At 35.9% G+C, this 27709-nt stretch overlaps 1 protein-coding gene across 3 annotated transcripts in view; it reads left to right on the top strand.

The window, feature by feature from the left end:
• The window catches only part of GOLM2 (golgi membrane protein 2), a 105915-nt gene that overhangs the window by 30242 nt on the left and 47964 nt on the right, over positions 1-27709 (top strand). For all 3 annotated transcript variants that reach the window (XM_047075173.1, XM_047075172.1, XM_047075171.1), the window contains exons 2-6: positions 6567-6621; positions 12930-13032; positions 14736-14826; positions 16864-17008; positions 17333-17413. In XM_047075173.1, coding sequence (XP_046931129.1) covers positions 6567-6621; positions 12930-13032; positions 14736-14826; positions 16864-17008; positions 17333-17413 — 475 coding nt within the window. The remainder of the gene's footprint in view (positions 1-6566; positions 6622-12929; positions 13033-14735; positions 14827-16863; positions 17009-17332; positions 17414-27709) is intronic.

The following is a 27709-nucleotide window of genomic DNA, read 5'->3' as shown; positions in this document are numbered from 1 at the left end:
AGAATGTTTTGTTTTTGACAAGACTGAATATGAGGCTCTTCCCAGTAGAGTTGAGTTGGGCAAGGCATTTTGAGCATTTTGGGTTTTTGAAGGATACATTGGAATCTGGATTGGAATCTGTCTGACCATAGATGTAAATTAGGCAAGGGAATGTGTGTCTGTCTCTCTGTCTATCTACACACACTGATCTCTCATCCCCAAAGAAATTTGAAAGAGAAATCATTTGATATATTATAATATATTGTAAATAAGGATATTTTGGCAAAAGTCTGAAAGTGACCAAAAGGGACCCCTGAAGCCGGATGAGAATCATTTCATAAAATAAGGATTAAGTAATACTTCTTAGAGTTTATGTACTGTTAGCTGTCTGGAATATACTTAGAAAAAAAAGAAAGTATTCCTATTACATTGCCAGTTCAACTGAGTTTATGTGGCAGAGTGAAATATTTTTTTTTCCAATCATGCAACAGTGAGAACTCAAATTAGTTTCTCAACAACTGGGAAGTTTTGGCAGAGTCATTTAGAAGATAAGCAAATTCATGTTAGAGCACAAGGAAATTAAAACTATGAGGAAGAATGATCAAAAGGGAAGCCAAGCTTCCTTTTGAAGGTGTTGAGATGCTGGAAGTATTAAAACAAGTGAAGGCTCTCAGAGGAAGGGTTAAAACCAAAGGAGTTAAAGAACTAAAGAGACCTGTCTATATGAAGAAAGGATTAATGAAAAGCATAAAAGGAAAGGAAAACAAAGTTGAAGAAATTAGAGCAAATAAAAAAAATCAGAAACAAAATGAAAAAGTCTTCATAAACAGACTCAAGATGGTAGAAAACATAAGATTAAAGCCAAAATTAAGTCATTGCTTTATATTCTTACATTTTGCAAGAGTACAAAGGAGTGTCACGGTAGCTAAAAACACATTCAGATTTCCTTAAAAGGATAACATTGAATGTAAGAAGAATTCCTTATGAAACTGTTTCAGGAGGTAGATGAGAATTTGGGGGATGAGGTATACATATGGGGAGAAGAGGGGTCAGATGCCTATAATATTGCACTGTGAAAAAAAGATAAACAGTTTAGTAGCAGACATCTAGATTCTAAAAGTGAGGAGCATAGTAAAATTGCTGTAGGGGAAAGAGAACTTCTAGGTTTAATGATCTACCACCTGGGCTCTGTGAGGTCTTTGAGCAAATCCTTGGCACTTCTGTTCAAAGGCATATGGAAGGTGAGATAACTTGCACAATGTTAATAGGTACAAGTAATAATAATAACTTGCACTAGTGTTAATAGGACGTGAGAGAAATTGGGAACTGGTACTTGCTGATAATACTAAACACTAAATATAAGATTATTGTGAGAATTGTGCTGGAAAGATTGACAGGAATAATAGAGAACACGAGATGCCAAGGGAACAATATGCCATGAGGGGGGTCCGAAAAGCTAACTGAAAAATCCTTACATGGCAAAGGAATGGGGTGGGAAATAAATTCATTATGCTTGGCTTAAGAAAGGGCTTTTATTTAGACAAGCTATGATTTTCTCTTGAGTGCCACGTGAAATATATTGTTCCAGAGCAGCTTTTGAAATGTGAGGGCTTTACATATGAGCCATTGGGATCAGTGTCTCCATTCTCAGTAGGGAAGATTGAAGAGAAAATTAAAATGATAAAAATAAAGCAGTACTGCCCATATAATTCTATACTATTTTTGTGGTCTGTGGATTGAATTTCCCTTCCTTCATTAAAAAATTTTAAAAGTATATAAGGATACAAAGGAGACAGTGCAGGGAAGCTGAGGTCACTCATAGCCTAGCATTTAAGAATAGCATATCTGTAGCAATTTCAAAAGGAAGTTTAAAATAAAGAGTGCAGAGACGTTGGGATAGCCTAGCATTTAAGAATAGCATATCTGTAGCAATTTCAAAAGCAAGTTTAAAATAAAGAGTGCAGAGACGTTGGGATAACATCATAAAAATGGATAAAAAACAGAGTAATACAAACTTATTGAAAGCAAGAATAAAAGATGGTTATGTTCTTTGGAGGGGCAAAAAAAAAATTGGATCATGAAAATAAAGGAAGTGGGAAAAAAAAGTAAACATAGGCTAATTGCACATTATTGGAGAGCAGTTTTTAGTGATCATCTGATCACATAGCATTTGGTGTCCGTTCTTCCTGCTGCCTCTGCAGCTTTCCATCAGTGATTTCATTCCTGTGGCTTTAATTGCTATTCATATGCTAATGACTCTCAAATCGTTGGTGCCCAAGCTCCAGACCTATATATCCAGCTGACTACAAGGTCTCTTCTCAGGTGTGTCACAAGTGCCTCATATTCAACAGGTCCAAATCTGTAAAAATCATCCCCCCACTCTCCCTCCCACCCCAAGTCTATTTCTCCTGTTTCCCTCTTGTGGAGTACTGCCACCTTACTCATCTAGTTTCCTACTTTAGAAATCTAAACATCATCCTTGGTGTTTCTTCTTTTACCCTTGTATCTAGTCAATCAGCAAGATATTCATTCTTTCCCTTTAATAGTTCCCATGTATATTTATCTCCCTGTTCTCATTCTATTAGTTTAGACCAGAGGTTGGCAAACTTTTTCTATAAAGGACCGAATGGTAAATACGTTAGGCTTTGCAGGCCATATGGTCTTTGTCACAATCACTGTAGCTCCAAAGCAGCCGGACACAATATGTAAATGAACGGGTGTAGCTGTTTCCCATAAAACTTTATTTATAGACACTGAAATTCACATTGTGTATAATTCACAAAATATTCTTCTTCTTTTGCTTTCTTCCCACCCCTGCCCCAACCATTTTAAAATGTAAAAACCATCCTTAGTTTGTCATCCCTATGAAAACAGAAGCAGGCCAGATATGGCTCACAGGCCATAGTTTGCCCACCCCTGTCTTAGACCACCATTTTCTCACCTGAAATACAACAGTAGTCTTCTACTCTCCTACCTGGTCTCCCTCTAGCCTTGTCCCTCTGGTCCACTTCTCTTACTGAAGCCAGGTTGACTTTTCTAAATTGCAAATTGGATTGCTCTACTTGCTTGAAGTCCTTTAAAGGTTGACCATAGCCATTGGAATGTACCCACATTTTTTGGCAAGACCCTTCATAATGTGGACCTTGCTTACCTTTCTAGCCATGTTTCCTTGCCACATGTTTCTAGCAGCTTCAGCTGCTTACAACTGCTTGCAGTTTCTGTAGTGTGTAGTATTTTTCACTTCTAAGTTTTGACACATCCCTTGAATATCTTTCCTCCTTACCCTCTGCCTACTTCACCTGGCAAAACACTACTCTTCCTACTGGACACATTTTAGCTATCATCTCCAGAAGCCTTTCCTCACTCCCCTAAGGTGTTTTATCCCCTAAGGATTTAAGTGCTTCTACTAAGTTCTCTTGTCATATCTGCAGAACCTAATAATAGCATTTATTTTACTATATTATAATTAACTATTTATTTGATTGCTTCTCCAAAATAATAAACTCCTTGAGTGCCTAGAATTTGTCCATTATTTTATTCCCAGTTTCATGTATGGTGCCTTATAATACCCTCGGCACTTCCATTTCTATCTTTTTGCATTAAAAAATTGAGATATGGGAATGCAAGCTGGTGCAGCCACTCTGGAAAACAGTATGGAGGTTCCTCAAAAAATTAAAAATAGAACTACCCTACCACCCAGCAATTGCATTACTAGGTATCTATCTAAGAGATACAGGTGTGCTGTTTCGAAGAGGCACATGCACCTCAATGTTTATAGCAGCACTATCAACAATAGCCAAAATATGGACAGAGCCCAAATGTCCATCGATGGATGAACAGATAAAGAAGATGTGGTGTGTGTGTGTGTGTGTGTGTGTGTGTGTGTATATATATATATATATATATATATATATATATATATATGCTGGAGTATTACTCAGCAATCAAAAAGAATGAAATCTTGCCATTTGCAACTATGTGGATGGAACTGGAGGGTATTATGCTAAGCAGAATTAGTCAGAGAAAGACAAATATCATATGACTTCACTCATGAGGACTTTAAGATACAAAACAGATGAACATAAGGGAAGGGAAACAAAAATAATATAAAAACAGGGAGGGGGACAAAACATAAGAGACTCTTAAAATATGGAGAACAGAGGGTTACTAGAGGGGTTGTGGGAGGGGGGATGGGCTAAATGGGTAAGGGGCATTAAGGAATCTACTCCTGAAATCATTGTTGCACTATATGCTAACTAATTTGGATGTAAATTTTAAAAAATTTAAATTAAAAAAAATAATAAAATAAAATAAATTGAGATATAATTCATATATCATAAAACTTACCCTTTTAAAGTATACACTTCAGTTTAGTTTTTAGTATATTGACAATACTGTGCAGCTATCACCACTAATTCAAGAACATTTTTTTTAAAGATTTTTTTTTTAAGTGATCTCTACACCCAGTGTGGGGCTAGAACCCACAACACCAAGACCAGGAATCACTTGCTCTACCATTTGAGCCAGCCAGGTCCCCCGAGAACATTCTCATCACCACAAAAAGAAACCCCATGTCCTTTTGTGACTAGCTTCTTTTACTTAGCATATATGTTTTCAAGGCTTATCCATATTGTAGCAGGTAACAGTACTTCATTCCTTTTTATGACTGAATATCAACATTATATTTTAAGCTTCATTCTTCAAAGCTGCCAGGACTCTAGGGGAAGACCTAGAGGGCCCCTCCATGGTCCTTTTTCTCCAACCTTCTTTCACAATGCTTTTCCTCCTGTATCATGTGCTATAGCCAAACAATATTTTGATCATATTTTCATACATGTCTCATGTTTTCTTGCCTTTGTACCTTTTCTTATGTCATCCTCTCTATCTGGAATGCCCTTTTCTACCTATTTACAATTTTTCCTAGCCTTCAATGACTAATTCAGGTAAAAATTCCTTCCCTGAAGCTTTCCTTGATCAGATCAGCTAAGAACCATCTCTGAATTCCTACAGTAATTATACTGCTTTAGGTACTAAACTTGCCTACTGATTCCTTGAGACTGCCCTCATGTTTTCCAATTGTTTTATACTCTCCCATCTAGTACCTTGGTACAGTAATTTTTTAAAATGTAAATGAAAATGGCATGACCACTTTGGAAAAGGAGGAACCTCACTCTTGCACATTTATCCCAGAGAAATATCCTAGAAAACTAATATTCATGTAAAAATCGGTATACTGTTTTTTATAGCAGCTGTATTTGTAATAGCCAAAAAGTTGAAACCACCAACATGTTATACAGTAGTTGAATACTTAAACAAACTGTAGTACATTCATATCATGGAATACTACTCAGTAATAAAGAGGAATGAACTATTGATATATGCAGCAACTATATGTTATACTGAGTAAAAAATCGTAAAAGGCCACATATTATATGATTCCATTTATATAACATTCTTGAAATGACAAAATTGCAGAGTTGGGAAACAAATTAGTATTTACCAGGGTTTAGAAATAGTGTGAGGAAGGAGGATAGATTTGAATATAAAGGATAGTATGAGGGATATCTTTGCAATGATAGAATAGTTCTGAATCTTTGTTTTGGTGGTGGTTACATGAGTGTGTGTGTGTGTGTGTGTGTGTGTGTGTGTGTAAAAATGACATAGAATTATACATACACATTGTACCAGTGTCAGATTCCTGGTTTTGATGTTGTATTATAGTTAGATAGGATGTATGTATTGGGGGAATTGGGTGAAGTGTATATGGGACTTCTCTGTGCTATCTTTGCAATTTCTTACAAATCTATAATTATTTTTAACTAAGAAGCTTAAAACTTTCTCTTTAGAGATTGAAAAGGTATTTATCATAATCATTTTGGCATTCATGATCCTGCTTCTGATCACTATGAATCTGTGTATACTTTCAAAGTCAATTTACTTTTGAGGTTGACAAGAGAACCTGTTTGTAGTGATATTGTTGTTACATTTTACAATTGATACCTGTTTAAGCAAGATCTGGGACAGTGGTTCTTTGTGGATGACATCCTGGCTTTCAAAGACCTTGTCTTAATTTTTAAATTAAGTGCTAAATTAAATTAGTTTGAGTCATATTTTGTTACAGATTTAAGTTCCTATTGTTCTTGTCTACTGGATCTTGAAGGACAATGACCACAACAACAGGTCCTGTGTAGTATCTGTTATCGTATGAGAGCTTGATAAGCATCAGTTACTTTTGATTTTGCATTAACTGATTCAAACAATTAATTCTTATTTTAATATAGAGTTAGTAAGAGGTCTCTTCTGGTAAGATTTTGAAAAAAGATATCATTAAGCAATGTTCAACTCAAATTTTTAAATGTTTGAAAGTCATTAGACTATATATTAAGTAAAATGAATATTCTTTTGCAAATTTAAAGTATTACAAAATCAAAATTTCTCTCTAATTCTTTTTGGAAAGAGGTGGGTATGTATAACTTAAGGATTTTTCTTTTGTATTTATGATCAAACTTAAAGTGAATATGAGCAAAAAAGAGGAAATATGAGCAAAACTCCATATTCTGTAGTAAAATGAAAATTTTTTTTTTCAGATTAAACTACAGAGCAACATATCATATCAGATGGCAGATATACATCATTTAAAGGGTAAGAAAATTAATTACAGATTAAAGATAAACAAAGGTCACTAAATGTCTAATATCCTCAACAATTAAGAAATAGCTAGACAGCTAAATGAAATAAAAATTTTTGAACAAAGCTCCTTTGATGGCAAAATGTTTACTTTTTCTTAAGATATCATAAAAGAATTTTAATGTTGCTTTATACACATTAAAAGTTAAAATTTGTATTTTAATCTTGTGTATAGACAGATTCCATACAATGAAATGTTACTGAAAGAAGCCTCAAAGAAAATTGAGGTATAGCTTCAAAAGCTATCAAATTTCTAGGGAAAAGGTAAGGGGTAATCCCTCTGTATTGTGTCCAACTGCTAAATAATCCATTCAGGTCTAGGGATGCTTTAGACGGGTCCTCCAGGCTTCATGTTTACCCTGGGAACAGAAAGAAACTCAGAACAGAAAGAAAACCTGGAAAGAAACCAGGAAGAAACCTGTAGATAGATAGATAGATAGATAGATAGATAGATAGATAGATAGATAGATATACTGTGTGTGTGTATTTGTGTGTGTGTGTGTGTGTGTGTGTGTGTGTGTATTTTTTCACTTAGATGAAGTGATAGGAAATGACTAAAGGTTTTATAAAAAATAATAGTACGGTGAACAAGCTCTATGCTTTGCTTACATTACTTCATACCATCACCAGCCTGTGGAGTTTGGGACCTGAAGAGGACCCCTCTTCTCCCTCACACCCTTTGGTTACAACACTGTTTGTATGTATGTGTGTATATATATGGTGTTTATTTATGAGAGATGTGTGCACACATGAGCGAGGAAAGGGCAGAAAGAAAGAATTTCTGGCGGACTCCGCACTGTCAGCACAGAGCCAGAACTTGAACTCGTGAACTGTGAGATCATGAGCTGAGCTGAAATCAAGATTGTCAGATGCTCAACTTACTGAGCCACCCAGGCACCCCTGTGATAAATACAACTCTATATTTATTTTGTTGTTTTTACATGTTTCTTTATTTATTTTTAGAGAGAGAGTGCGTGCATGCACATGGGTACATCATGCACACACACACACACACACACACACACACACACAACCAGGGCGTGTAGAGCAGAGAGAGAGAGGGAAAGAGAGAATCCCAAGCAGGCTCCATGCAGTCATTGCAGAGCCCGGTGGACGCTCACTGTGAGATCATGACCTGAGCTGAAATCAAGAGTCAGATCCTTAACCAACTGAGCCATCCAGGTGCCCCAATACTGTATATTTTAAAACTTGGCAGGCAGTGACTCTAAGTTTTTGTGTGTGGGTAATACATGCTCTGTAATTTCATAAATATATCTTTATTCTATAACAATTTTAACTCTCTTTAGGTGGAATTTGATAATAGATTTTTATGATCCTCTTGAAGAAGCCAACCTGAGCTGGCTTTGTAATTTATTGAAATTTTTGCTTCTCACCTAGCAAATCACTAGGAATGTGTTATAACCTGAAAATAGAAATTATGATTATTTTTACTATGATTTAGAACAGCTTTGACATTCTCTTAAAAATTCACTTCCTGGGTGGCCACATTTGTTTTTGTTGCATTTGTGTCCGTGTTCTACTCTTTATGACTCACAGGAGTACATTAGGATGACACAGAAGATGCCACTCTGTCAGTGCTGTTTCCTGCTTGCTATTTTTACAAATGAGTCTGCTTGTCATCAAAGTATGTTTCTATTAAATAATAATAGATCAGTTGAATAAGAAGTCCAGTGCCTTCTCCTAGTCTACCTTATAAAAAATGACAGCCCATGTTACTGAGTAAAAGTCTTTATTGTACAGTGTGTGTTGAAGTAGATCCTAAGGTATTTTGAAAATTTTTTTATGATACTCTTCAGCAGAATAAAAGGCTTTGATTTGAATTCATAGCTCTACAAATTTTGGGTTTAGTGCAGTTACTCAAGCTTGCACTCTTAAGATTGAATTTCCTTTTAATGTGACTTTTGCTCCTTAGGAACTATTTTTGACTGAAGCAAACTTCTTGACAAGTCAACTATAAAATCCAGATTGGACTATTTTCGTTGAAAAATTAGAAAAAATTTTTTTTAATGTTTGTTTATTTTTGAGAGAGAGACAGAGTATAAGCAGGGGAGGGGCAGAGACAGAGGGAGTCACAGAAACTAAAGCAGGCTCCAGGCTCTGAGCTGTCAGCACAGAGCCTGATGTGAAGCTTGAACTCATGAGCAGTGTGATCATGACCTGAGCCAAAGTCGGACGCTTAACTGACTGAGCCACTTAGGCACCCTCATTGAAATTAATACTAGATATGATGGAATTAATACACACTAAGACCTAAACCTTATGGTAGTTAATATTCTTTTTGGAAATGAAAGGAATGAGAGTTAGTTTTTGATCCCCGAGTTAACAAATTAACGTTCTAGTATACACCAATTTATCTTGAATGGCTCACCTTATTTTTATGCCTATTGCTGAGAAAATTTGAAATCAAAATTTTCTAGAAGTAAATTTTTTTCTTTTTTTTGCTTTGAAAATTGGTCCTAGGCAACCCCTTTCTTTCTTTTTTTTTTTAATTTTTTTTTTCAACGTTTATTTATTTTTGGGACAGAGAGAGAGACAGAGCATGAACGGGGGAGGGGCAGAGAGAGAGGGAGACACAGAATCGGAAACAGGCTCCAGGCTCTGAGCCATCAGCCCAGAGCCTGACGCGGGGCTCGAACTCACGGACCGCGAGATCGTGACCTGGCTGAAGTCGGACGCTTAACCGACTGCGCCACCCAGGCGCCCCAAGGCAACCCCTTTCTTAACTACATCCCTAATCTTTTGAAGTTAAATTGAAGGAGTATGGCCAGGCCTTTCTGTAACATACCCTGATGTTACTGTCAGAAGTAGAACATCCTGCACAATCAACTGTGGACCTGATCGTATGTTAAGTCACTTTGAGAATCCTGCTGTGGTGACCTGGAGCAGCCCCAGTAGACACAGAGTATATTTGGGTCCCAAATAAAGAAAACACAAGGCAATCAGTTGAAAGTAAAATTGTGATGTAGGACAATTTTGTCTTTAGTTTTGCTCTCTGATCTGTTTATGTTTCCCGCTTTCAGGTCTTTGTATTGACTGGCTCAAATGACCAATTAGCTCCCTGCTTTATAATCTTTTCTCTGTTTAAACAGGAAAGGTTTCGATGTTTTACATGGACTCACTCATATTGACATTTTGTTTTGTCAATTGTATTTTAAGCCTTTTATCTCAATTTAGAAATAAAACTTTACTTCTTGATAAAGGAATTACAAATGTTGTCAGTGACAAGCTTTGTGGGGAGAAGAGAACCATCCCAAATCTTGAAATCATAGTGAGCCTCAGGTTCATTCTGAAGGTAAATTTAGCTACTTCATTTATTTTACTGTGTAGGAAAAAGCCTGCATGAGTCCTAAAGCCCACCAATTGAGAGCCATTCTCTAGTAGCTGTTAGGTGGTGCTCTTTTTCTTTTTTTTCTTTTCTTTTTTTTTTTTAATTGCAGTAACTTTAGTTTCAGAACCTTTCCTGCCTGAACACAGGTTCACTGAACTGGCTAACTCTATGTGTAAGCTACAAGGCCTTTTGTCACTGCCTCCTGCTGGGATCTCATTGTCTCTGTAGAATTGATATCCATGGCTGAGGCCATAGTTTCTGCTACCTCTAGTTGTCTAAATCTTAGGAGATGGGGCCAGGGACCAAGTAACAAACAGAATGTTTTATTCAGGGATACCTGGTATCATATTTGCTACTTTTATCTGAGGTGGAGTTAGTGGATGAAAAACTATGGAGATCAGCCATGTTTACGTATTGGAGAATTAATAGAGTAAAAAGGAATTTAAAATGTGGCTTGATTAAACTTAGAGAAAGGAATGGTGGTTACCAGGGGCTCGAGGGGTGGGGAAAGTGAGATGTTGGTTGAAGTATACAAACTCTCAGTTGTAAGATGAGTAACTCTTGGGGATATAATAAACAATGTGGTGACTGTAGTTAACAGCATTATATTTTGTACCTGAAGATTGCTAAGAGAGTATATCTTAAATGATGATTATATGAGATGATGGAGGTGCTCGAGATGATGGAGGTGCTCGCTATTGCTTCAGTAGTAATTTCACAGTGTACAAGCGAATTAAATCAACATGTCGTATAGCTTGCACTTATAAAATGTTATATCTAAAAAATTTTTTTAAATAAAATAAGTGGCTTGAATGTATAAACATAATTATCAACTACAAGCATTTTATGTGAATCATTAACTTTTCACATTTGATTATTATACAAAAACTATTATGCATATTGTTAAACTATTTATCTGCCTCAACAAATATTCACCCAACTTTAAAATTTTTATTTGTTGTCATTGTCACAGTTATGATTCTACAATAAAATTTAGAAAGTAGAGAAAAAAAATACGCTCAGAATCCTACCACTAAACATAATCACTGGTAGTTCTTTGATGGATTTTTATTCTAATCTAGTTTTTTTACATGGATATAATTACATTGTAAATATTTGTTTACATTTGCTTTTTAAAAACTTAAATCCCAAGTATTTTTAGAGTGCCTTTAAAGTAATAAGACTAATTTTAGAAGTCTTCCATGAAAAGTAGATTTTATAATATTTGTACATTATGGTTAGATACATTTTAGTCTTAATAGATGTTACCTATACCGAAAAGACCTCTGTTGCCATTTATACAAATTAAGACTTTCTTTTTTTTTTTTTTTAACTGGAAACTTTACTGTTACTTTTTTTTTTAAATTAAGACTTCCTTCTACTTTAGCTTACTTCTAAGGCTATTAGCTAATTTTTAAATCATCTATTTAAGAAACTGATATTTCTCTTCTCTGGCTGAATTACTTTTATTTGTAGGGTCACATGAAGAGGGACCAACTCCAGAAAATGTGGGGCCTGTGGTTATGTGTTAAATGTTCACAAAAGAGCATCTGGTCCCACTTTTAATCTACTGTCCAGCTTAGAATTTCATGTTATTCGTTACAACTAAAACTTTCAGCTCTTGTCCAGGAATTATGAGCTTTGAGAATGCAATAAGGGTATATGGGGACCTAGCATTAGTAGCAAAACTAGAAATGAGATCTCAAGTAATTGGCACCTTAAGTTGGGAGTCAAATGTGATTTAGAATGAAAAAGAAACCTTGAATTCTATATCCGTAGCCAATATATCTAAAAAACATGATTTTCCCCCACCTTTATAAACATTTTTATTTATTCTTGAGAGATAGAGCATGAGTGAGGGAAGAGCAGAGAGAGAGGGAGACACAGAATCCAAAGCAGGCTCCAGGTTCTGAGCCATCAGCACAGAGCCCGATGTGGGGCTCGAACCCATGAACCGTGAGATCGTGACCTAAGCTGAAGTCGAACGCTTAACTGACTGAGCCACCCATGAGCACCCCCCTCCCAACTTTATAAAGCAGATAGGTTTATACAGTTAGGTAGGATTGGGTGCCTGGGTGGCTCAGTCAGTTAAGTGTCCAACTCTGTTTCAGCTCAGGTCATGATCTCACGGTTTCTTGAGTTCGAGCCCCACATCGGGCTGTGCACTGATGGTACAGAGCCTGCTTAAGATTCTGTCTCTCTCTCTCCCTCTCTCTCTGCCCCTCCCCTACTCATGCTATCTCTGTCTCTCTCAAAATAAATAAACTTGAAAAAAAATATTTTTTTAAGTAGGATTTTGTTGTTGTTGTTACTGTTTCCACAAGTTAATATGTATCTACATAATATGACAAGATGTATAATTTTTTAATATTTCTGATTGATATAGAAACCACTGAGGCTATCTTATTTTTTAAACAAATTTTATTGTCTATGCATATGTTATAAAAGGCAATTAGATTTATATAATTTATATAATTTAATATATATTTATTTATATAAATATAATTTATATAATTTAATTTGTATATAATTTGTTTATATAATTTAATTTATATATTTTATATATAATTTATTTATATAATTTAATTTAATTTATATAATTTATACAATTCATATATTTTAATATATAATTTATATAATTTAATTTATATACTTTATGTAATTTAATATATTTATATAATTTTATTTCTATAATTTATATATTTATATATAATTTATATAAATTTATATAATATATATTTATAATATATTTATATATTTATAATTTATATTTAATTTATATAATTTAATTCCCTGAGAGTTTGAGTAAAGAAATTGAGAAGTGTATATAAGTTTTAAAAACCCCATAACTTCTCAATCAGAAGCATTAGAGTAAGTAAATTTTATTCCTTTGATTCTTACATCGTGTGGATAGAGCAACTTGCTGAGCTTCGTCAGGAGTTTCTTCGACAAGAAGACCAGCTTCAGGACTATAGGAAGAACACTACTTACCTTGTGAAGAGGTTAGAATATGAGAGGTGAGATGCCATATAGCAACAAATAGTTATGAATCTGGAATATGTGTCCCACATTTGGACAATTTATTTCTTCCTCTCTGGCTTCTGTTTTTCTTTTCTTCTTTAATTTTCTTAGGTCTTTTAAGTTCCTTTTCTCTTGTCTTCCTATGCCTCTTTGAAATACAAACTCTTATTTTGGTATGTTAAACACCATGGGAATACCTTTTAGAAGATGTATCTAGTCTGCCCATATAGTGGAGTACATTGTGAGTCAGAAAATCTTGCAAGGCCTGAGTTTCATTGCATTAAGTGTGCAAAGACTGAAAGAAGATTCTGTGGTTCTTTTTGAGGGGCATCAGAAGATGAAGCCAATGCTGAGAGAAGTCCCCAGAATAAGCTGAGGGACTGAGCACCAGCCGCTTCTTCTGTTTGGCATTTCAGTCCCCTTTTGTACATCTCTGCACTAGGTTGGTGGTAAGGTCAGGGAACCTCTTTGTAGCAATCACTCTTTAAAAATCTTTGTTACGTCTTTAATCCATTTTATAGTAAAGGGTATTTTTTAGGACTGCATACCAAAAATTAGAAAGATTCACCATATTTTAGAACACCGTTTATCCATTTCTGATTTGTTACTCTTATAGGTTATCAGTATATTAACCTGACAGTATTCAATAATTTTCAGTATATCAATAGGATTAAAGAGTTAGCATATTCAGAGGTAATATATTATTCCAGCATGTTAATGTACCAAAGTTTGTTTAATCTCTCCCAATTGCTGGACTGTTGTAGTTTTCCTTATCTTACTGTTATGAATATCAGCTATAAAAATCTTTACACAAAAAGGATTTTTCCCTCTTATGTTATTTCACTGGTGTATATTCTCAAATATAGAATTCCTGAGACAGAATTTTTTATTGTTTTGTTGCTTTTATCAGATATGTGAAAGATTGCTTTCTATAATGGTTGTACTAATTTATAATGTCAATGTTTCCCCATAGCCCCACCAACATTAGTTTCTACAATTTGGACTTAATTTTGCTAGTATAGGAATAAAATACTATCATATATACATATAGGAAGTTTAATTGCATTTTTAATTGTTAAAGTCAACATTTTTCTGTAAATTTTTTAACTACTTGTTTCTTTTTGCATGAATGATATATTTGTATTCTTTGACCACTTGTCCAGTGGAAATTCCCAATCTTTATCTATTTTGTTCTTTCACATTTTCTCTTGATGACTCCATTCTGTCTTATTTATTGGTTTCTTCCATTCTAGCTCTTCTTATGGTTCATAGACTCTTACTATTGTGTTGAAAATGAGAACTATTGGATGAATCGTCTGCTGCCACTCCTTATCACCTCTTATAATTTTAGGTTTTCTCAATTATTAGTGTATTTTGGTCTCATGGTTTTCTCTTCTGTTTTTTCTCTTCTGTGACTGAAGTTGGCTTTGATAATTATTTCTTTATAAATAAGATTTATAAAAATAGTTTTTATCTTTCTAATTTCTGTTAATTAGCCTTATCAGTATTTTTTATACTCTATTAAAGATTCAAATATTCTAGGAATTTTGACTGTGATCTATTTTTATGCCTGCTTTGTCCTTTTGTGCCCACTCTGCTGCTAACTGAATGCTTTATAAATGTATATTTTCAACTGCTAGACAACTTTGAGAAGTCAATCCAAGATAATATAGCCTAAAAGAATGACTTTGTAATTTAGTTTTCAGTGTGGCCAACAGATCAAGGAGTTAAGAGCACAGCATGAAGAAAATATTAAAAAGTTAGCAGACCAGTTTTTGCAGGAACAAAAGGTAAATTTTTTTTAACAAAAGGTAAATTTAAAAAATACTTAAAATACATTCTTGTTATAAATCTTGTAATTTAAATATGTGCTTTTAAAATAAAAATATGTACTTTTGTCATAAAACATTATATTTTTAAGTATTCTAGCCTGCCTAATTAAAAAAAATGACTTACAGTGTTTTTATTGTTGAGTGAATTAGACATTTGCAAAAAGACGTCAACTCTTAAAACCAATTTTGAGCTAAATGTTTTTCTTTTTTAAAATTTTTTTAATGTTTATTTTTGAGAGAGAGAGAGACAGAGCGAGAGCATGTGAGGGGCAGAGAGAGAGGGAGTCACAGAATCTGAAGCAGGCTCCAGGCTCTGAGCTGTCAGCGCAGAGCCCGACACAGGGCTGGAACCCACAAACGACGAGATCATGACCTGAGCCGAAGTCAGACACTCAACCGACTAAGCCACCCAGGAGCCCCAATTTTGAGTTAAATGTTTTTATCTGACTTTTAAAAATAATTTTTGCTATTAATATATTTCTCAGATGGTAAAGTGGATACAACTTTACTGACAAATCAATTCTTTTTTTTTTAATTTAAGTTTATTTATTTATTTGAGAGAGAGAGAGAAAGCACACATGAGCAGGGAAGGGGCAAAGAGAGAGAGAGGGAAAATCCCAAGTAGGCTCCATGCTATCAGTGCAAAGCCCACCGTGAGGCTCAATCCCATGATCCATGAGCTCATACCCTGAGCCAAAATCAAGAGTCAGACATTTAACCAACTGAGCCACCCAGGCGCCTCTGGACATTAGATTCGAAAGCACTTTGTAAACAGTGAAGCACAGTGCAAATGTTTATTGTTAATTTTGTCTGCCAGACACACTGGAATACCTGTACCTGATTGTCAAAACACTTTTTTCTTCTTTATTGTGACAAATTCTTACAGTTTGGCTCTTGTTTTTCCAAATTTCCTGTAGATTTTTTTTAATGTACTGTTTTTTATAACATTACTAATGGTTACATTGCATGCTGTTTTAGAGTTGACAAAACATTTCTATATACATTAAATAATTAAGTACAAGGACCTATGTGGCAACATTAGCATGTGTATTTAACTCCTTGCCTCTCCCATTTTTTCACTGAGGCCACTCAACCAGTATAAAAGACAAAACTGGTTCACTGATAGAATTGAGTCAGGCCTAACCAGGTCCAAAGATTGAAGTTTCCAAGGAGATGATAGGGTTAGACGCATGTTGAAAGGAATACTGACTGGGGCGCCTGGGTGGCTCAGTCGGTTAAGCGGCTGACTTCGACTCAGGTCATGATCTCACGGTCCGTGAGTTCGAGCCCCGAGTCGGGCTCTGTGCTGACAGCTCAGAGCCTGGAGCCTGTTTCAGATTCTGTGTCTCCCTCTCTCTGACCCTCCCCCGTTCATGCTCTGTCTCTCTCTGTCTCAAAAATAAATAAACATTAAAAAAAAAAAAGAAAGGAATACTGACCTGTGTATTGTTCTGCCATTACTTCCTTTGCTTGGGTGGCCAGCACACCTAGGAAGAAATTTGCCTGTTTTCTACCCTTGCTGTTTCTGCTACTGGAAAAGCTTGGCAATGTCATTAACCATCTTATCACACTTAAGGGGGCTTCCATGTGCCAACCTCCTGTAATCTACCATCCTGCTCGATTACAACACAGGCCTATAGAGAACTCACCCTGCCCACAGCCCCTAGGACAATGCCCAACTGTAGGCCAGTGCTCAGCAAGACTATCTTCTTGCAGAATCATTCCCTCAGCATAGCCAGAGAGAATTACCTCTGCCTAACATCTTAGACCATTTACTATAATTAGAAACTTTAAAAAGTGTTAGTCTTTGATTTTTTATTAGGTATAAAAAATGAACAGAAAATAATATATCCCACATCTTCAAGTGTTTGGAATTTGGACCCATAGTATATGTTTCAAAAAATGAACTGTTTCAGAACATTTAATTAGTAGTTGTGTTAATTGTTTAATCTTGAACTGAAAAATATTGACTGTTACCAAATCTTTATTTAACAGCAGGAGACAAACAAGTTTGATTCAAAAGATGCAAACGAGTTGGGAATAAACAATCATGCAGTACCTAAAAACATTCCAAAAGTACCTGAGAATGCTGCAGATAAGAATGAAGAACCCTCAAGCAATCATATTCCACATGGGAAAGGTATTACTATTATTTTGTTTTGTATTAATAGGATATTGACTTTTTGGATATTCTCATTTTGAAGTGAGCATTTTCAGTCATAAAGAATACTGTTTGATTTTAGTTCAGTTATGAGTAGGTGTCAGTGCTGTTTCACATTTGAATATTTTGACAGACAAAAAAAAGAGTAAATTGTTTTAGAGTTATAGCTATGTCCAAAGCAAGTTATAAAGATATGCAGTCAGTGTAGCCTGTTGCTTTAGAAACTGTTTATTACATTCCTTCAAATCGCTTTGAATTTATATAAGGAAAATTAAAGAATTATATCTTTCATTACTTGGGCAGAACAAATCAAACCAGGTGGTGATGCGGGAATGCCTGGAATAGAAGAGAATGACCTTGCAAAAGTTGAAGATCTTCCTACTGGTAAGTAAAAGTTATCAGACTATTTACCCTACTCTCTTTTTGAGTAAAAATCATAATCACTTGGGAAAAGTCCTAGGTCTCTGGAAGATTGATGTGTCTGTTAATTAACTACCTATTAATTGCCCGGACTTGTTTAGGATGCAATTGTTTTAAAAAATTTTGCTAAAATGTATAAAGTCCTTGTTTTTGCCTTGATAAGAGTGAACCATATTTGAACATTTTCTTGATTCAAAGTTACTGCTTAGACATTTAAACTATGTCAGAGCCATTTGTGTTTACTAAAAGTAAGTATACCTCATTTCTATGAGACCAAATGTTCCCAGAATGCTGTGTTGTTGGTGTGCTTTAATAAGGCGTGGTAATACCCTTATATAGGTTTTTAGGACTTTGCTTGTCCTTTCAGTTATTTACCCCACAGTTTAAATAGTTTATTCCTGGGGCACCTGGGTGGCTCAGTAGATACAGCATCTGACTTCAGCTCAGGTCATGATCTCGCGGTTAGTGAGTTTGAGCCCTGGGTCGGGCTGTGTGCTGACAGCTCAGAGCCTGGAGCCTGCTTCAGATTCTGTGTCTTCCCCTCTCTCTGCCCCTCCCCAACTTGCACTCTGTCTCTGTCTCTCAAAAATAAAAACTAGGGGTGCCTAGGTGGCTCAGTCAGTTAAGCATTCAACTTTGGCCCAGGTCACAATCTGGCAGTTTGTGAGTCTGAGCCCCACCTCAGGCTCTGTGCTGACAGCTCTGAGCCTGGAGCCTGCTTTGGATTCTGTGTCTCCTTCTCTCTCTGCCCCTCCCCCACTCTCACTCTGTCTCTCTGTCTCTCTCTCAAAAATAAATAAACTTTAAAAAATTAAAAAAAAAATAAATGAATAAATAAATAGTTTCCCTATTTTTTCTTTTTCTTCTTTTATGGTCACTTCTGTTCAGTGTTGTTTCTTTCTTCATTAATGTGTCTGCTCCTTATCCATTTCCACTTGAGGTCTGAATCACTCCTGGTATCCTAGTCCTGTTCAGTGTTTGGGTTGTTTTTTTTTTCCATGTCTCTTTGTTTTTCTTGCCATTTCTATGTTTCTTTGTTACCATAGGTACCTCTCCCTGCTGACTCCAATTTATTATGTTGAAAAATTGGAAATAACAGCATGTCTTTGATTTTTCCTGACTGTTTTTATTCCTTTTCAATCTTAGGGTTCCCTTGTGTGGTTATAGCTCACTGTATGTGGCTGAAATTGCTGTGTGTCTGAGGTCCAAATGAAAGACTATTAGTCCTTTCATTTGTATGGTTGTTTTCTAAGATTCTTTTCTGTCCATATTCTTTTGGGTTTCCAATTCACAGTATATGCCCCTAAAATAAAGACAAGGACAAGAGCAATACCAGGAATTTAAAAATACAGAGTCAGGGGCTCCTGGGTAGCTCAGTCGCTTAAGCATCCGACTTTGGCATGGGTTATGATCTCACGGCTTTTGAGTTCGAGCCCTGTGCTAAAAGTGTGGAACCTGCTTGAGATTCTTTCCTCCCTGTCTCTCTGCCCCTTCTCTGCTTGTGCATGTTCTCTCTCTCTCTCTCAAAATAAATAAATAAATATTTTTTAAAAATACAGAGTTAGAATGAGCATGATTTGTTTGTGAAGCAATGAAGTTATCCAGTGATTCTTAAAATGTGGTCCTCGGCAGCAGTATCCTAAGATTACCTTGTTAGAAATGCAGATTCTTAGGTCCCATTTTAGACATACTGAATGAGAAATTCATGGGATGGAGCCTAGCAATCTCTGTGTTTTAACAAGCTTTCCAGGTGAATCTGATCTATGCTAAGGTTTTAGAACCACTGGCTCAACATTAATTTGATGTCGAGAACAAGGACCATGTATTATTCTGAATTTTGTAGTACTTACTCTAGTCTTAGACTCACCAAGTTTTGGCTTGATTAATCTTCTTTACATTGCCCTTAGTTATTCTCTTTTAAATTTTTTTTAAGTGTTCTATTGTTTATTTTTGAAAGAGAGAGAGACTGAGTGTGAGCAGGGAAGGTGCATAGAGAGAGGGAAACACACAGTCCACAGCAGGCTCCAGGCTCTGAGCTGTCAGCACAGAGCCTGATGCAGGGATCAAACTCATAAGCGGTGAGACAGATCATGACCCGAGTGAGCCGCCCAGGCGTCCCACCCTTAGTTATTTTTTAAGCTTCTCCCAAAGTTTTGCCAAGGATAAACTGCAGGTTTATAGTATATAGACATACCCAATTCAGATATGTGAGCAGGCATGCATTTATTTTTCATGTTACATATATATACAAAAATATGTTTGTGTTGAAATTTATAAGTTTCAACCTCTTTTTGTCTAGTTTTCAAGCTAAAATGTTACCATTGCTACTCTAAGTGTGTAGTGTCTCAATTTATTTTCTCATTGGTCCACTGTCATAATTTATTACCTGGCCACCAAGGATTCCAGAATTAGAGTAACATGAAAGGGGAATGCAAGAGGTCTTAGAGATCTTATCTAGACCATTTTTAGGTATATTGTCCTTATCAAACAGAGGTTTTCAGATGTCTTTCACATATGAATTGCTTTAGTAGGGCAAAAATCCTATCTTGCTGCTTCTGCTTGATTAAAAAAAGCACACAGGGGCGCCTGGGTAGCTCAGTCAGTTAAGCGTCTGACTTTGGCCCAGGTCATGATCTCATGGTTTGTGAGTTGACGCCCCGCATCAGGCTCTGTGCTGACAGCTCAGAGCCTGGAGCCTGCTTTGGATTCTGTGTCTCCTCTTTCTCTGCCCCTCCCCTGCTTGCACTCTGTTTTTCTCTCTCTCTAAAAAATAAACATTAAAAAAAATTTTTTTTAAAGCACACAACCATTTCATTAGAATGAATAGAGATGAATAATACTTTTGATAAGATGCCAACAAATTCATGTCTGATTTTTACAGTATGAATTAGCCGTATTGATTCATATAATGGTCGTAGCACTAGAGTTTAGAATGGAAAGAACACAAAAAATGTATACATTTTGTGTAAATTATAATTGATACTAAAATTATCTGTATATGTAGACACTGTCTACAGTGTCATGGCATTTAGAGGCCTTCCTCTGGATTAATTTTTCTTTATCTTTGATTTTCTGTAGTTTGAAATAATATGCTGTGATGTAGTTTTTTGGGGGCATGTAGTTTGCTTGGTGTTCTCTGAGCTTCCTGGACCTATGATTTGGTGTCTGACATTGATTTGGGGGGATTCTCAGTCATTATTGTTTTAAATATTTCTTCTGATCTTTTCTCTCTTCTCCTTCTAGTATTCCCTTTATGCATATGTTTACACTTATATTTGTCTCAGATATTGTTATTTTTTTTCCATTATTCTCTTTCCTTTTCAGTTTTTGAGGATCTTCTTGATATACCCTGTAACTCAGAGATTCTTTCCTCAGCTGTGTCCAGTCTACAATGAGCCCATCAAAGGCATTCTTCATTTCTGTTATAGTGTTTTTTTATCTATAACATTTCTTTTTGGTTCTTTCTAAGATTTCCATCTCTCTACTTACATTGCCTATTTGTTCTTGCATGCTTTGTACTTTATCCATTAGAGTCTTTAGCACATTAATCATAGTTGTTGATATGCCTTGTAATTTTTGCTTGATAGTCAGACATGATGTACCAGGTAATAGTAACTGCTGTAAGTAAGCCTTTAGTAATGTGGTAGTCCGGTGTGGGCAAAGGGAAAGTGTTCTATAGTCCTGTGATTTCTAATCTTTTACAGTGAGTCTATGCCTCTGGACTGTGAACTTCACAAGTTTTTCTCAGTATTTTGCCTTCTCCTGAGGTGGGACAGGAAGGCTGGAGGGGGCTGAAGTTTGGTATTTTTCTTCAGGTAACTTCGGCTCTGATAAAGCCCCAGGAGGTTAGGCTCTATTTAACTAGTTTCTCCCAAGGGCAGGCCTTTTTAAGGAGAACCAAGCGCTCTGGTGTATTTCTAAATGGTTCCTTTTCCCCTCTTCCTGCCTGAGGGAATTTTCCCCCCAATATTTACTATAGGAATGTAGTTGAGCCCCTGAAGGTAAATCTCACAATATTGTAGGGAGCCTCCCTATGACTGGGTCCCCCCGAAATCTTTCTCTCTGAGTTGTTGACACTGAGCCTCCAGTGAGTTGTCCAAACTGAGCATCAGTTACAGTTCAGGTTTTCCTACCCTGGCACTTTCTGCTCCTGAATCTCTTTTGTATGTCATGACTCCCTATATTCACCTTTCTTTGTCTCCGTTCTTAGGGATAGTTGGTTTGCCCTGTGTCCTCTTCTCTCTTACCCAAAAAGAATTGTTGATTTTTCAGCCTATTTATTAGCTTTTCACTTGTTGTTAGGTTAGAGTGGCAACTTCTAAGCTCCTTACATGTATACAGAACCAGAAACCAGAAGTCCTTTGGATTAATTTTTGAACCTCTTTAAACTGTTGGTGCTTTGCTTTGAAGATCATTGTTCATAACAGTTATCCTTAATTATTTAGATAAGTATTTTGAGTATAAAGATTATTATGATATAGTAACTGGTGAAAAGAAACCTTGAGGTGTGTAATCAGTCAGATGCCTACACAAAGGAAAGCCCTATCATATCTTTGTACCTTGATCTCCTAGCGTGGTGCTTTACACATAACAGGGTCCCAGTAAATGTGTATGGTTGAATTACCAGAATATCCTTAATGGTGAGGCAATGGTATCTGGAATTAAACTGCCTGAATTCAAACCCTTGACTCCCATCTTTTAACAAGTGTGTGACAACCATTTATTTATTCTTATCCTTATCTATGAAATAGGATAACAGTTCCAACCTCATAGCATGAATGTGAGATTTAAATGTAAAGCACTTAGGACAGTGCCTGGCACATAGCCAGTGCTATCTAAATCTTAGTTACTATTGTTATTATGATGATTATTGCACATCATTAGAAACATATTTGTTACCTTCTTGTCATTCCTTTTACTGAGTGTTGTCTTTTCTCTGTGATGTAGTCAATGCCAAAATTCTTAATGCCTGTACAAATTCTGGTGTATATGTGGAGTCCCTTGTAGGCAGTAACCCCACAAAAAAAGTAGAGGAGAAACAAGTCCTTGTCATTTTAAAACAGATTTGTATGTGTTACTGACTTTTATTTATGATAGCCAGGGCTATACTAGAAACCATAGCAGAACAGCGCTGAACTATCTTAAAATGTGGCTCTGAAACAGTCAAGGGAGTATGTATATCATGTGCTTATGATTAGCACAGTGTTTCAACTTCTCAGCTCCCCAAACCATAGAGCCAAACCCCAGTGGGCTTTGTTTGTTTTTAATGTTGATTTGAGTTGGTTACCAAGATCTTACAGGAATCTTATCATTTAACCCATACTGTTCTTTACCTGGATATTTACCTTTATGGTATGTAGGTACCTGTGATGTTAGACAGTTACACATTTAGATCACTAGTTTTAAACTTTTTTAGATTAAAGAACATTCCAAGCATACAGGAAACTAGGATAATATAGTAGCCAAGTACCTACTGCCCCCCCCCAGAAGAAAACCACAAAAATAACATAACATTTTGCCACATTTGTTTCAGATATTTCTGTTATTGATGTTATTGTTAAAGAAATAAAACATTACTGATAAGTTGAAGCCTCCCTGTGTACCCACCAGATCCTATTCCTGCCTCTTCTTCCCCAGAGGTAACTACTATGCTGAGATTGGTGTGTATCAATTTCCATACATGTTTTTAGACTTTTACTGCATTTGTAAGCATCTATAAAACTATAAAGTATTATTTTGTTTGTTGCCTCAAACTTTAAATAAATGGTGTCTTATTGTGTATATTATTCTATACCTTGTTTTTTTCCCCTCAATATTATGCTTTTGTGACTTACCCATATTATTCCTGTGGCTTTCTAACAGTTATAATTATTTCATTGTATAAATATACCATAACTTATCCATTCACCTATAATAAACATTAAGGCCACTTTTAGTTTTTTGTTATTTCAAACAATACCACAGTGGACATTCTTGTTTATGTCTTCTTATGCACATGAAAGTCTCTAGATACTGATATTTGACTAGTACATTGAGCTAAAAAGGTGAGGCTGCTGCTGGCTAGAAAATGTGACTAGGGATCTAGCTGTCCCAGGCCCTAAGAGTTGAGGAGATCAATAGCTCAATACACTGGTAACCCATAAACAATTCTTAGCACAATGGTTGCAAAACTGTGTACAAGGGTATGAAATTAAAATAATTCTTGCATCGGGGCACTTGGGTGGCTCAGTTGGTTAAGCATCTGACTTCAGCTCAGGTCATGATCTCACAGTTTGTGGGTTCAAGCCCCACATCGGGCTCTGTGCTGACAGCTTAGAGCCTGGAGCCTGCTTTGGATTCTGTGTATTTTCCCTCTCTCTCTCTCTCTCTGCCCCTCCCCTACTCATGCGTGCTCTCTCTCTCTCTCTCTCTCTCTCTCTCTTCCTCCCTCCCTCCCTTCCTCAAAAATAAATAAACTTCAAAAAAAATTTTTAAAGAATTCTTGCATCATAGAATATCGTCAACTTCTTAATATCAGTTTATACTTCTACTAGTAATATATGACAGTGTCTGTTTGTCCACATCCTCACTAAGATTCAGTTTGCTATACTTTAATTTTTTTGCCAATCTGACAGTTATTAAATGCTATCTTATTTTAGCTTAAATGTGCTATGGTACTAGTGACATTAAGCATCTTTTCACATATTTATTAGCCATTCTGGTTTCCTTCTTCTATGAATTACCTGGTAATCATTTTTGCCCATTTTTCTATTGGATTTTTGCTATTTTCCTTACTGATCTTTGAGTGTTCTTTAGTAGTTTGTAATACAAGTATCTTCACCATGTCATGAATATCAACAGAGAAAAAAATCTTATTTATTACTTGGAAACTTTTTTCTAGTTTTAAGGTCCAGTTAATCTCATAGTAAAAATTGCCTCTAATGATTTACTTTGGGGAAAATTCTGGTAGATACAAAAATTTTTATGTACCTGAAAAATTAGAAGTTCTTTTCTAATTAATAACTTAAAAAGAAAAAGTTTTTCCTTTTGGTTTCTTAATATGCATTAGATAGAGCTACTCAAGATAATTAATTTTCTGGAATAGAGGTTTTTGACCTTGGCTATATATTGGAATCACTGGGGAGTTAAAAAAAAAAAATTTCATGTGTGTGTCTCACTCCAGAGATTTTGATGTGTTTGGTCTGAAATGCAGCTTGGCCACTGAATGTGTAAGTATTCCTTAGGTGATTGTATTATATAACTAAGGTTGAAAACCACTTCTCTTCTATATCTGCACTGTCTAATATAATAGCCACTAGTCACATGTATTTATTTTTACATCAAACTTAAATAATACTGAAAAGTCAGTTCCTCAGTCAAACTAGCGACACTTCAAGTGCTTAAGGATCGCCTGTGGCTAGCGGCTACTGTACTGGACAGTGCAAGTATAGAACATTTTCATCATTGCATCAGTGCTGCTCTAGATGGTAATATTGATTACCTCTGGGAAAGAAGACTGAGGACAGAGATAAAAAGGTGATTTACTTTTCAACATACAATCTTTTGAACTTTTGGATTTATATTTCAAAATTTCAAAAGTTTCTTAATTTGATAAATTACCTATTCAAGAACTAAATAATTTTTTAAAAATGAAAGACAGGTACAAAAATGAACTACTAGGACCTCATCAAAATAAAAAGCTTCTGCACAGCGAAGGAAACCATCAGCAAAACTAAAAGGCAACCGACAGAATGGGAGAAGATATTTGCAAATGACATATCAGATAAAGGGTTAGTATCCAAAATCTACAAAGAATTTATCAAACTCAACATCCAAAAAACAAATCATCCAGTGAAGAAATGGGCAAAAGACATGAATAGACACTTCTCCAAAGAAGACATCCAGATGGCCAACCGACACATGAAAAAATGCTCAACATCACTCATCATCAGGGAAATACAAATCAAAACCACAATGAGATACCACCTTACACCTGTCAGAATGGCTAACGTTAACAACTCAGGCAACAACAGATGTTGGCGAGGATGCAGAGAAAGAGGATCTCTTTTGCATTGTTGGTGGGAATGCAAGCTGGTGCAGCCACTCTGGAGAACAGTACGGATGTTCCTCAAAAAACTAAAAATAGAACTACCCTACGACCCAGCAATTGCACTACTAGGCATTTATCCATGGGATACAGGTGTGCTGTCTCGAAGGGACACATGCACCCCCATGTTGATAGCAGCACTATCAACAATAGCCAAAGTATGTAAAGAGCCCAAATGTCCATCGATGGATGAATGGATAAAGAAGATGTGGTATATGTATACAATGGAGTATTACTCGGCAATCAAAAAGAATGAAATCTTGCCATTTGCAACTATGTGGATGGAACTGGAGGGTATTATGATAAGTGAAATTAGTCAGAGAAAGACGAAAATCAAATGACTTCACTCATATTTGGACTTTAAGAGACAAAACAGATGAACATAAGGGAAGGGAAACAAAAATAATATAAAAACAAGGAGAGGGACAAAACAGAAGAGACTCATAAATATAGAGAACAAACTGAGGGTTGCTGGAGGGGTTGTGGGAGGGGGGATGGGCTAAATGGGTAAGGGGCATTAAGGAATCTACTCCTGAAATCATTGTTTCACTATATGCTAACTAATTTGGATGTAAATTTTAAAAAATAAAAAATAAAGTTAAAAATTAAAGAGAGGTAGTTATAGTGATGTTTGAGAGGAAAAAAAAGATTATGTTTTAAAGAGGAAATGTAGTTAGTGTTTTTGTTTTTGTTTTGGTTAAGATTCTTTCTCTAATGATTAGAGCTTTTAGAAGAAATATCTGAATTTAAATACATCAAAAGTTTTTACCAGGAGGGGCGCCTGGGTGGCTTAGTCACTTAAGCATCCAACTTCAGCTCAGGTCATGATCTTGCGGTTCATGAGTTCCAGCCCCGTGTCTGGCTCTGTGCTGACAGCTCAGAGTTTGGAGCCTGCTTCGGATTCTGTGTCTCCCTCTCTCTCTCTGCCCCTCCCCCACTCGTGCTTTCTCTCTCTCTCTCTCTCTCTCTCTCTCTCTCTCTCTCTCTCTCTCTCTCAAATAAATAAAGTTAAAAAGAAAACTTTTATCAAATTAAATCACTGCAGATATACTTAAATAAATTTTTCTCTTAGACATCCTGTAAGACAGGAATTGGCAAACTACAGCTTAGTTGGCCTGTTTTCACAAATAGTTTTATTGAAACATTACCTTGTTCATTTATTTATGTTTTGTCTATGGCTGCTTTTGTAGTAGAACAGCAAAGTTGAGTATGGCCTCCAAGCCTAAAATATTCACTATCTGACCCTTCAAGAAAAAGATTTCAAAGAAACAAATGATATAAAATTGGGCTTTTTTTTCTTAAATTAGCATATCAAATTTTATTCCTGGAAATTGCTACCAAAAATATATAAACTTCTAATGGTACTTTGGTTTGTAATTGAAAGACACTTCTTTCAGGGCACTGGGGTGGCTCAGTCAGTTAAGTATCCAAGTCTTGACTTTGGCTCAGATCATGATCTCATGGTTCATGGGTTCCAGCCCCGCATCAGGCTCTGCACTGACGGAGCCTGCTTGGGATTGTCTCTCTCTTCCTCTCTCTCTACCCCTCACCCCCCTCAAAATAAATAAATAAACTTAAAAAAAGAAAGACCTTTCTTTCATTGTCATATTTTATGAAGCCACAATTTATAGTAGCCACAATTAGGAATAAAGGAATCAAAATAGGGTCTTGAATTAGAAAATACCCAGGGAGAATAGGATAGTTAGCATCCATTGGGTTTGAGGGTTTAATTGCTGCCTGTTTCTCTCATTTTTTAAAAACTACGCTTCTAAAGTATTGTGTTTTAGTGGTTATTCCAGGGATTGCTATATGCATCCTTTATATGTCATGGTCTACTTAGAAATTATCTTGTAGTACTTCATGTGAAATGTTAGAACTTTACAAAGATATAATTCCATTTACCTTGCCTCATCCATTATGCTATTATTGTTATATATTTTACTTAGATATAAGTCCCAATATTTTCAGCATTATTTCTGCTTTAAAAGCCTTTTAAGGGGCATCTGGGTGGCTCAGTTGGTTGAGTGACTGATTCTTGATTTTGGCTCAGATCATGATCTCAGGAGCCAGCCCCATGTCAAGCTCCATGCTGTGCATGGAGCCCGCTTGTGATTCTCTTTCTCTCTCTCTCTCTACCCCTCTCCCCAACTCACGCTCTCTGTCTAAAAAAAAGA

The sequence above is a fragment of the Lynx rufus genome, unplaced genomic scaffold (assembly GCF_022079265.1).
Source record: "Lynx rufus isolate CCGP_SWC_20201006 ecotype Redwood Valley unplaced genomic scaffold, mLynRuf1.p SCAF_13, whole genome shotgun sequence".
NCBI lineage: Eukaryota > Metazoa > Chordata > Mammalia > Carnivora > Felidae > Lynx > Lynx rufus.
The sequence above is the reverse complement of the archived record's forward strand: the minus strand, read 5'-3'. Positions and strand labels throughout refer to the sequence as shown.